This window comes from Salvelinus alpinus, chromosome 1, assembly GCF_045679555.1.
Source record: "Salvelinus alpinus chromosome 1, SLU_Salpinus.1, whole genome shotgun sequence".
NCBI classification, from domain to species: domain Eukaryota; kingdom Metazoa; phylum Chordata; class Actinopteri; order Salmoniformes; family Salmonidae; genus Salvelinus; species Salvelinus alpinus.
This window is the reverse complement of record NC_092086.1, coordinates 86142431-86154726: the sequence shown is the minus strand read 5'-3', so window position 1 is coordinate 86154726 and position 12296 is coordinate 86142431. Positions and strand designations below refer to the sequence as shown.

The window sequence follows — 12296 nt, the reverse complement described above, 5'->3', positions numbered from 1 at the left end:
CACAGACACAGACACACACACACACACACACTTTCCCCAGGCTAGGCCAGGGGAGAGCCAGCCACTAAGTTAGAACCAGTGTTGTTCACCTCTCATTTCACTATAAGGGGACCGAGGAGCAACAAGTCCAAAGCCAGACTCTGATACTGACAAGTGGGTGGGGGGGGGGGGGGGGTGTTTGGGGTCTACCCAGGGTCAGGTCAGCTGGGGATGGGTGTTGTTATTTGGCCGTTGGTATGTCAGCATGGTAACTGCAGGCAGCTCTTGTTGTCGTGAAGCAGCCAGCATGTTGACGGCTAAGCTAAGCTCTCCTTCTTTTATGGTGAGAGGGAGGGATCTATTATCCTTCCCACTACCTGTAAGGATAAGAATGGAACTGCTTAACTGTCGGCAGGCAGAGAGTAGGCAAGTCGCAGCAAAAACAACACATGGAGTGGATAAACACCATAGACTTAGATAGATGACTCATCTTTGTATCTGTCTCATTATGGCGTCTTTGCGAGCATGGGCAGCGCCATTGAGGCTACCTCCATTTTGAAGTAGTCAATGTTCTTCTTCTACTACTTCTGAGTTGGTAAACAAACTGAAGGGGTGCATAGTGCCATCTGGAGTGTGTTGTTTGAACAGGTATGAAGCTAAGGTTGGCAATTTCCTGCCATCTGCAGTTATGGAATGTTTGCTCACGAGTATAATTAATTGGCTGATCCCTCCTGATGACCTGGACTTTGTGATTTTTCCTTAACCCATAGGAAGTCCCACCTAGTTGAGTCCTCAATAGTGCTTCTCATGCTAAAACAGGCTTTACACAAACACACACCATTGTGCCGCACACATGGGGACTCCCTTTTCAATGTTACCTCCCATATGCTGGGTTCCCTCCAACCAAATAACATACTTCCTCCAGCTCTGTCCTCACCTCCTGTACACTGTCTGCCTGCCCTAACACCACCAGTAATAACAGACTTCCCCCAGCTCTGTCCTCACCTCCTGTACACAGCCTGCCCTAACACCACCAGTAATAACAGACTTCCCCCAGCTCTGTCCTCACCTCCAGTACACAGCCTGCCCTAACACCACCAGTAATAACATACTTCCCCCAGCTCTGTCCTCACCTCCTGTACAAGGCCTGCCTGCACTAACACCACCAGTAATAACTGACTTCCCCCAGCTCTGTCCTCACCTACTGTACACAGCCTGCCCTAACACCACCAGTAATAACAGACTTCCCCCAGCTCTGTCCTCACCTCCTGTACAAGGCCTGCCTGCACTAACACCACCAGTGCGGAGCAAGGCGCTCCCCCGATCTATTGTGAAAGTGCTCCTAAAGCAGAAACACACAAAGCAAACGCCCAGAGAGACAGCATAAAAGTGCAGTGTCAAGCATCTATTTCTGTGCGAGCTGCAGCGTGACGTTTGCTTTTGCGGCTGTGTGTGTGCGTGCACGTCTGTGCCAGGAGACAGCAGTGGGACATGCTGACTGCAGCCTTTCCCTTCAGAGAGAACACATGCTCGCACACACACAGGCACAGGGCTGTGATAATGTCAGACTGTCTGAGTTCCAACCCCAACAGAAACAGCCTGGCCACAGTCAGCCTCGCATCCACACATTAACTAGACGCAGCAGATAATTTGTCAACATTAGGCTCTACAGACACTCTCTCCCTTTTTAGAGCAGACATCTCCCTAAACAGGCCTTCTAGAGGTCAGACTGGCCCCTGGGTGTCAGCATCTGTGTCCCAAATGACACCCTATTCCCTACATAGTGCAATACTTTTGACTAGGGACCATGGCTCTGTTCAAAGTAGTGCACCATGTAGGGAATAGGGTGCCATTTGGGGGGGACACTGTCTCTGGTGAAGAACAACGGCTTTAGCCCCACCAAGAGAATACACTGTCTGAGCCACCAAAATAAAATACAAGCAGCCACTTGAACCCAGGCAGGGTTGTCACTTAACAGAGGAATAGAGATGAATGTTACACAGTACCAATCAAAAGTTTGGACACAGCTACTCACTCAAGGGTTTTTCTTTATTTCTACTATTTTCTACATTGTAGAATAATAGTGAAGACATCACAACTATGAACTAACACATATGGAATCATGTAGTAACCAAAAAAGTGTTTAAAAAGTGTTACAAATATTTTGGCATTCTCTACATCAGGGGTGTCAAAGTCAAATGGACGGAGGGCCAAATAAAAAATTTAGCTACAAGCCGAGGGCCGGACTGTTCGAATGTTCATTGAAAAATTTTTAAATGACGCATATAGTCTAGTGAACCTAATTGAACCTACTGAAAACCTAACAAATATATTCCAATATGATCAGATAAATAAAGCAATATTTTCTTATGGCTCTGTCAGTAATCTTTAATTTTCAACAGACACAAAAGACAAATTTCCTTTATATAAAAATCCCCATAACATGAACATTAAATGAAAGAAACCGGTATTCAAGGCACCATCAGTAGCCTATATTTTCTATTTTAGCAAAAGTGGGCTAAATTTACTTCAAAGAAAAAAACAATAATAGCAATTTTCTATCATCCACTCAACTGAAATTTTTTTTAAATATAATTGGATTGAAATACAATAAAATAAAGTGCAAAAATCTATTAATCAAAAACAACACTTTGTTTAAGGAGAAGTAACATGCAGTGAAAACAAATATTAAACTTTAACTTTTAAACTTGAACTGAGTAAAAACTCTAAATATGTGATTGCACAGTAATGTTCACTTGTTTGAGGTTGAGGGTGATACTTGGTGGTGTCCCATCTTTTCCACAAGTTCATCAATGTTCGGGGTAAGGCTCTGAGCTGAGGAAATCCTCAGAATTGAGTGGAGGTGTTCAGCAGTAAGTCGACTTCTGTGTGATGTTTTGTTCAGGTTCATCAAAGAAAACAGTTGTTCACACAGGTATGTGCTGCCAAACATAGACAACGTTTGAGCAGCCTGGATGCGCAGCTGGGGCATTGTGTCGGGGAGGAAACGGGCGAACTCCGCAGCACCCACTGCCGCATATTTTGCCCTCAGTGCATCATTGCATTGGAGGTCAATCAACTCCATTTGGAGGTTTGGTGGTGAGCTTTCCACGTCAACAGCAAATGGGTTACCGAGCAGTTCCAACCTGCTTTTTTGTGCTTCAAAGTCAGCAAATCGGCGTCGAAAGTCAGCGGCAAGCATACCTATTTTATCAGCCAACTGTGCGCTCGGGAACGCACTGGTAGAGAGCTTCTCTTTCATGGTCTGGCAGCTGGGAAAGTGGCTCAAATTTTCTTTCCGCATCTGCGTCTCCCACAGAGTCAGTTTGGTTTTAAATGCCTTCACTGTACTGTACATATCAGAGATGACATGATCCCGACCCTGCAGCTGCAAGTTCATTGCATTCAGATGACTCGTAATGTCACACAGAAAAGCCATTTCACACAGAAACATTTCGTCTCGGAGTTGTGTTGTGTCTTTCCCTTTGCTGTCCAAGAACAGACAAATCTCCTCACGAAGCTCGAAACATCTTTGAAGCACCTTTCCCTGGCTTAGCCATCGCACCTCTGTGTGATAAGGCAAATCACCATGCTCCGTTTCTAACTCCGTCAGAAATGCCTTGAACTGGCGGTGATTCAAACCTTTGGCTCTGATAAAGTTAACTGTGCGCGTGATGATGCTCATTACATGCTCCATTTTCAAGGCTTTACCGCACAACGCTTCCTGGTGTATGATACAATGATAAGCTGTCAGCTCACCTGTCGCGTTTTCCTCTTGCATCTTTTCCCGTATCTTCGCCACCAGTCCGCTCCTGTGTCCACACATCGCAGGTGCTCCGTCGGTTGTCAAACCCACGAGTTTTTCCCAAGGCAGCTCCATCTCATTTACACAGCAGCCTACTGCTCGGTGCGTCACCGTTGCATTGTGGGAAATGTAGTATTGGTGCGTGTAAAAGATCTGCGGGCTGCCGGCTTGCTGCGGTCTGCGGGCCGGTTCTAATAATAAATCAAGATCATCCCAGGGGCCGTAAAAAACCTTCTCGCGGGCCGGATGTGGCCCGCGGGCCTTGACTCTGACATATATGCTCTACATGATTCCAAATGTGTTATTTCATAGTTTGCTGTCTTCACTATTATTCTACAATGTAGAAAATAGTAAAAATAAAGAAAAACCCAGGAATGAGTAGGTGTGTCCAAATTTTAGACTGGTAATGTACGTATTGACATTAAAATGCATCTCACATTTTAGACTGAAGTGTTGAACGCTGTTTTGTTGAGTAAGATTTCAATGAAAATTAGTCAACTTCCCTTAAAAGGCAAACTTTTAAACTAAAAGTATATCCCATTACAGAAGGCTTAGGGCGCAGGTCCCTAACCAGAGATACTAACAAACAAACTGCATTGTTCACCTGGAGCAGTTGCAGTGTGACCTCTGTGCTGACTCTACAAAGTCCCAGGTTCCTACTTTCTCCATCAGCTCCTCCTCACAGGTCCCATTGGCTGTCGCTGAGAACTTACGCCTAGAGAAACACACACAACACATTATTTTTCTTAGTTATTATAGGCTACTTCTGTAAAATATTAATTTCGTAAACGAAGTGTTAACATTAAGGGTTTATTAACTATTTCATGTCAGTGGTGTGTGCCTGTTATTTGACAGACCTATTTGGCAAATGTTGAGTGTATACGTGTTAAGGTAGATACTGTATATATTCTCTAGGCCAGGTGTCCTGGAAATTACCACCAGGGACACCTGAAGTCAATATTAAATTAATCATTCTTTATTATCAGGAAGCTGGAGAGGATCCAACAAACTTAATGCACAATAGTACACGTCGGTCGGGAGCTCTGCCGGGGCAGTCCCGTTAGTTCTTATATACTGCTTACACAGACAAGTTATACTTGGATGATTTAGCTTATTCATTATTCATAATTAATTCCTCGTTAACGTTTGGTTCATGCATGTGACCAACACCTCACAAGGCTTCTTCTCTCCAAGCTGAGACCTTGAAACTGAGACACCCCTTTCGGTTCTCAAAACAATATTCTGGTCATACTGCCAAATTGCTTAAACTGATAGTGAGGATTCCTCCCAGGCATGATCAATCAGTCACTTGCATGAACTCAGTCTAATTGGTTATTAGAAAAGCACAAACATAACATTTTCCTTCACAAAGGGTTCCTTAACTGATGGCCCACGGGCCCAATTTGCCCCACAGTTTTCTGAGCAAAAAAATTATAATTATATTTAATATTTTTATTTTGGACATAAAATACTGTAAAAACACCAGCAAATCAGCTCCAAATGATTTTCATTTTGGAAATATGTTCCAACGTATTCCCCCGCTGTCACAACTTCCGCCGAAGTTGGTTCCTCGCCTTGTTCGGGCGGCGTCCGACGTCGGCGTCGCCGGTCGTCTAGCCATCATTGATCCATTTTTCATTTTCCATTTGTTTTGTCTTGTCTTCCCACACACCTGGTTTCAACTCCATCATTACATGTTGTGTATTTAACCCTCTGTTCCCCCCATGTACTTGTCCGTAATTGTTTATTTGTAAGTGCTTGTGCACATTATTCTGGTGTGCGACGGGTTTTGTACCTATGGTATTGATTGTTCTGTTTACGGTGATTTTTATTATTAAACTGTGCCGTTGTAACAGTTTTTGCTCTCCTGCGCCTGACTTCTCTGCCACCAGTACGCACCCCTTACACCCGCATAATAGGGAGATATATTTGATCATAAACAATTGTAAGCAAGGTTTGAAATTATTATGTTTTAGTTTATAGTTTTAGTTTTATTATATATGTTTGGGCTTCTTGAGGTCAATTTGCAATCTACAAATGATTTGTAATTATGTTTCGGCCCCCTGATCATCCGCTCAAGAAAAAAATTGGCCCGCGGCTGAATCTAGTTGATGATCACTGCTCTAGGCTCTGCTGAGTGTGTCTATGATACGGTAAACGTGTATGTGTGTGAATGCATGTGTGTGAGGTGTAGATATAGCTTTCCTGTCAGCTGTGTGTGAGCCTGTGCTCGTTGACAGTGTGTGTGAGCATGTGTTTGCGTGCGCCCTCGGTAGCAATTGTACTTGTTCTAGGACTTTGTTGAGAGTGTGTATGAGACAGACGTACTTGTTCTGAGCTCTGTTGATATTGCACTCCTGCCAGACCCTCTCCACCACCTGGCTGGCTAGCCTGCGAGGGATCTTCCCCTCGTGGTGACTGGTGCTGTCCACACTGAAGCCGTCCACAGCCGACGACATCTTCACCCACTTCTGAGCCGACTGGGAGTCCACTGGGAGAGGGAGGAGGTGGGAAGATAAAGGTTCTGAATCGTCTCACCGAACCACAAGTGACAATATATATTGTCCTACAATAACCAGCTTTGACAAGAACCCTCTCGTTCACTATACACTATATACAGTGAGGGAAAAAAGTATTTGATCCCCTGCTGATTTTGTACGTTTGCCCACTGACAAAGAAATGATCAGTCTATAATTTTAATGGTAGGTTTATTTGAACAGTGAGAGACAGAATAACAACAAAAAAATCCAGAAAAACGCATGTCAATTTTTTTTTTTATGTATTAGCATTTTAATGAGGGAAATAAGTATTTGACCCCCTCTGCAAAACATGACTTAGTACTTGGTGGCAAAACCCTTGTTGGCAATCACAGAGGTCAGACGTTTCTTGTAGTTGGCCACCAGGTTTGCACACATCTCAGGAGGGATTTTGTCCCCCTCCTCTTTGCAGATCTTCTCCAAGTCAATAAGGTTTCGAGGCTGACGTTTGGCAACTCGAACCTTCAGCTCCCTCCACAGATTTTCTATGGGATTAAGGTCTGGAGACTGGGTAGGCCACTCCAGGACCTTAATGTGCTTCTTCTTGAGCCACTCCTTTGTTGCCTTGGCCGTGTGTTTTGGGTCATTGTCATGCTGGAATACCCATCCACGACCCATTTTCAATGCCCTGGCTGAGGAAAGGAGGTTCTCACCCAAGATTTGACGGTACATGGCCCCGTCCATCGTCCCTTTGATGCGGTGAAGTTGTCTTGTCCCCTTAGCAGAAAAACAAAGCATAATGTTTCCACCTCCATGTTTGACGGTGGGGATGGTGTTCTTGGGGTCATAGGCAGCATTCCTCCTCCTCCAAACATGGCGAGTTGAGTTGATGACAAAGAGCTCCATTTTGGTCTCATCTGACCACAACACTTTCACCCAGTTGTCCTCTGAATCATTCAGATGTTCATTGGCAAACTTCAGACGGGCATGTATATGTGCTTTCTTGAGCAGGGGGACCTTGCGGGCGCTGCAGGATTTCAGTCCTTCACGGCATAGTTGTTACCAATTGTTTTCTTGGTGACTATGGTCCCAGCTGCCTTGAGATCATTGACAAGATCCTCCCGTGTAGTTCTGGGCTGATTCCTCACCGTTCTCGTGATCATTGCAACTCCACGAGGTGAGATCTTGCATGGAGCCCCAGGCGAGGGAGATTGACAGTTCTTTTGTGTTTCTTCCATTTGCGAATAATCGCATCAACTGTTGTCACCTTCTCACCAAGCTGCTTGGCGATGATCTTGTAGCCCATTCCAGCCTTGTGTAGGTCTACAATCTTGTCCCTGACATCCTTGGAGAGCTCTTTGGTCTTGGCCATGGTGGAGAGTTTGGAATCTGATTGATTGATTGCTTCTGTGGACAGGTGTCTTTTATACAGGTAACAAGCTGAGATTAGGAGCACTCCCTTTAACTTCTCTATGATAGGGGGCAGCATTTTCAAGTTTGTATGAAAAGCATACCCAAATTCAACTGCCAGCTACTCATCCCCAGAAGATAAGATATGCATATTGTTAGTAGATTTGGATAGAAAACACTCTGAAGTTTCAAAAACTGTTTGAATCATGTCTGTGAGTATAACAGAACTTATTTAGCAGGTGAAACCCCGAGGACAAACCGTTCAGATTTCTTTTTTTGGGGTCACTCTCTTTTCAATGGCTTTTCATTGGGAATACAGATTTCTAATTGACCTTCTTGCAGTTCCTACCGCTTACACTGGATGTCAACAGTCTTTAGAAATTAGTTGAGGGTTTTTCCTTTGTGTAATGAAGAAGTACGGCCATTTTGAATCAGGGTCACTTGAAGCATCCTGTTAGATAGAGGCGCATGACCAGAAAGCATGCTACAGATTGTTTTAATCCTGTATTGAACACAGATCATCCCGTCATCAATTTTATCGATTATTTACGTTAGAAAATACCTAAAGTTGTATTACAAAAGTAGTTTGAAATGTTTTGGCAAAGTTTACAGGTAACTTTTGAGATATTTGGTAGTCATGTTTCACGAGTTGGAACCGGTGTTTTTCTGGATCAAACGCGCCAAATAAATGTACATTTTGGATATATATCGACGGAATTAATCGAACAAAAGGATAATTTGTGATGTTTATGGGACATATTTGAGTGCCAACAACAGAAGCTCGTCAAAGGTAAGGCATGAATTATATTTTTATTTCTGCGTTTTGTGTCGCGCCTGCAGGGTTGAAATATGCTTATCTCTCTTTGTTTACAATGGTGCTAACTCAGATAATAGCATCGTTTGCTTTCGCCGAAAAGACTATTTGAATTCTGACACTTTGGCTGGATTCACAACCAGTGTAGCTTTAATTTGGTATCTTTCATGTGTGATTTAATGAAAGTTTGATTTTTATAGTATTTTATTTGAATTTGGCGCGCTGCATTTTCTCTGGCTTTTGGCCAAGTGAGACAGTAGCGTCCCGCCTAAACTCAGATTTTTGGATATAAATATGAATTTTACCGAACAAAACATACATGTATTGTGTAAAATGAAGTCCTATGAGTGTCATCTGATGAAGAACAAAGGTTAGTGATTAATTTTAACTCTATTTCTGCTTTTTGTTACTCCTCTCTTTGGCTGGAAAAATGGCTGTGTTTTTCTGTGGCTATGTACTGAGCTAACATAATCGCAAGGTGTGCTTTCGCCGTAAATCCTTTTTTAAATCAGACACTTTGGCTGGATTAACGAGAAGTTTATCTTTAAAATTGTGTATAATACTTGTATGTTTGAGGAATTTTAATTATGAGATTTCTGTTGTTTTGAATTTGGCGCCCTGCAATTTCACTGGCTGTCCCACATATCCCAGAGAAGTTAAGAGTTTGCTCCTAATCTCAGCTCGTTACCTGTATAAAAGACACCTGGAAGCCAGAAATCTTTCTGATTGAGAGGAGGTCAAATACTTATTTCCCTCATTAAAATGCAAATAAATTTACAACATTTTTTACATGCGTTTTTCTGGATTTTTTTGTTGTTATTCTGTCTCTCACTGTTCAAATAAACCTACCATTAAAATTATAGACTGATAATTTCTTTGTCAGTGGGCAAACGTACAAAATCAGCAGGGGATCAAATACTTTTTTCCCTCACTGTAAGGGGAACATACAGGTGTCACACCAACTCTCCAGACACATTTTAATATTGTCTAATTGATTTGGTAAATCGTATTTACATAATCTATACTATACAGACTGTAATTTAAATAAACATCCATAGGTTCGTAAATACTTGCTTATTGTACCTGTCTGGGCCTCCTCGGGTGATGTGGGGGGCGTGAGGGTGACCGACGAGATGGCGGGGTCTCGTTGGGATGCAGGCACTTGGTGACCACCCGAGTAGACGGTGGTGCAGTGGGAGGACCCCTGGGGGGCCACAGCCGGGATGTCAGACTGGGGCACCAGCACCAGGCAGGCTGGGTACACCATCCTCACACCACCTGGACCGAGAGACAGACATACACTCCCGGTTAGCTACCTGGGTCATCAAATCTGAATACATTTTTAGTATGTGATCCCTGAGGGAATTGAACCCCCATCATTTCTTCCCTGCCATATAGCAGACTTTTAGGGGAGACTGTTCTGTGTAGGAGTGTCTTACCGACAAGGACCTCCACAGCGGCCAGGGAGTCGTCCTCCCAGTCCATGTCCTCCATCTTGTCCTCCGATGGCGAGCCGTGCTTGTCCTTGTCTTTAGAGCTGGGGCTGATGGGATAGAACTGGTTCCACTCCTCAATCAGTTTCTGGGTGGGAGGGTCTGACAGCTTGAACGACTGACCCGTCAGAGTCCCGTTCAGACCAAACGGACTCAGGATGACTGGAGGGAGGGAGATAGAGAAAGAGATACACACAGTCAGTCTCACTACAGATGCTGTGTTACATCAGAATAAATTCCCCCCATCCTACTGCATACATCCATCCCGCACCATTACAACCACTCTCTGATTTATTACCCCCCCCTCACATCCTTTCATCACCACTCCATCCCAGCCCATCCAGTGTTAATAATGTGACCTTTCCCCAACACAATTCTCTCTCTCCCGCCAGCACACGACTGGCCAAACACTTTCGGAGACATACAGCAGCCCATCACTGGCATGCCCATGCCTCTCAGAGCCTATAAACAGGTCTGTATAAAGTACTGATTCACAACACACACAGACAATGAGGTAGAGAATGAACAGGATAGGGAGTGATAGATAGCGCAGACAGCATTCTGACCAAGCAGACACCTACACTGTATTTAATTTTTTATTTAACTAGGCAAGTCAGTTAAGAACAAATACTTATTTTCAAGGACGGCCTAGGAACAGTGGGTTAACTGCCTTGTTCAGGGGCAGAATGACAGATTTTTTTACCTTGTCAGCTCGGGGATTCAATCTAGCAGCCTTCCAGTTACTAGTCCAAAGCTCTAACCACTAGGCTACCTGTCACCCCAGGTATCAATCAATCACATGTAAATAAAGTATTTTTGCAGTAGCAGAGTCACAAAGTACTTTTTACGGTAATCCGGGCTAGACACCAAAGAGTGGACAACCCCCTCACATGTTAGGATAATAATTAACAGAGAAGGAAGCATAAACGGAGTTGTGGTTGGGGATCATTACTTCCAGTTGTGCTCATTACTGTAGTGCAGTGATTGTCAACTAGTTTTGTCGTGTCCCAAATTAAAGCAGATTCTCAGTCGCCACCCAATATTCGCATTGGTCTCCCGGGTGGCGCAGTGGTCTAGGGCACTGCATCGCAGTGCTAGCTGCGCCACCAGAGTCTCTGGGTTCGCGCCCAGGCTGGGCTGGGTTCGCGCCCAGGCTCTGTCGCAACCGGGAGATCCGTGGGGCGACGCACAATTGGCATAGCATCATCCGGGTTAGGGAGGGTTTGGCCGGTAGGGAGGGTTTGGCCGGTAGGGATATCCTTGTCTCAGTATGTAAAAAAAATAAAAAAAATATTTTTTTTTAAATAAAATAAATGTTATAAAATGTATGCACTCTACTGTAAGTCGGTAAGTCTGCTCTTGGCCGGTAGGGATATCCTTGTCTCAGTATGTAAAAATGTAATAAAATGTATGCATTTTGTATGCGCTCTGGATAAGAGCGTCTGCTAAATGACTTAAATGTAAATGTATTGTGGGAAAAAAGGAAGCCAAAATGCCATCTTAAAAACAATTTTTTATGCTATATTGATAGTAACTGTAGCAACTATGGAAATAATTTCAAATAATTCAATTTTGCCCATATTCTTGATGAAGAATGTTAATAAGCTCTAAAAGCGCTGGCTAAAAGCTCTATATTGAAAATACGGGGATTGAAGAAAAATTATTTCATAATTTTTACTACTTTCTACTTGGTTGTAGTCGTTTAGAAGTTTAAGTTCAGACTGGAGTATTGTCATTTTTTTACTCAGACACCCGCGACCCACCACTTGAGAATCGTTTGGCCCTGTCCCTGTGAGTATTGATCTGGCCTAGTGGCTCACTGGCTGGACAGTATGGAGTTTCCAGAAGAGAGGGAGAAGGGGAGAAAGAGAGAGAAAGAGAAATGGAGAGAGAAAAAGACAGACAGACAGACAGACAGACAGACAGACAGACAGACAGACAGACAGACAGACAGGGATTCATCATCTCTCCTCCTTCGCCACATAACAGGGGCTGGCTGGTGGGCGTGAGGGAGGAGGGGAAGAGAAGGCAATCTCACAGGGAACACAGCGTATTAGAGAAAGAGAACATCTAGAACACAGGGTGCTGGCCAGCTAAACACAAGCCACTCAATGTCAGGACCTTATAAGAAGGCTAGTCAATCTATATTCATATTTGCACCACACTGAGATTGGGTGGAGTAAGTAGTAAGTAGCAAGTGGATGGTGACCTCACCAGACAATTGAGTGAACATCCAAACAGGAAACAGACAGACTGACTGACTAACTGACTCATACACACCTCTGATGTTCTATGCGGTCCACTCCAGATCACACAAC

At 43.8% G+C, this 12296-nt stretch overlaps 1 protein-coding gene across 1 annotated transcript in view; it reads right to left on the bottom strand.

The window, feature by feature from the left end:
- Nucleotides 1-12296, bottom strand: part of LOC139532493 (mediator of RNA polymerase II transcription subunit 13-like) — a 111480-nt gene that overhangs the window by 28029 nt on the left and 71155 nt on the right. The window contains exons 5-8 of the mRNA XM_071330158.1: nucleotides 9925-10140; nucleotides 9569-9763; nucleotides 6113-6275; nucleotides 4389-4499 (exon numbers count right to left, since the gene is read on the bottom strand). Of these exons, the coding sequence (XP_071186259.1) occupies nucleotides 4389-4499; nucleotides 6113-6275; nucleotides 9569-9763; nucleotides 9925-10140 (685 nt within the window). The remainder of the gene's footprint in view (nucleotides 1-4388; nucleotides 4500-6112; nucleotides 6276-9568; nucleotides 9764-9924; nucleotides 10141-12296) is intronic.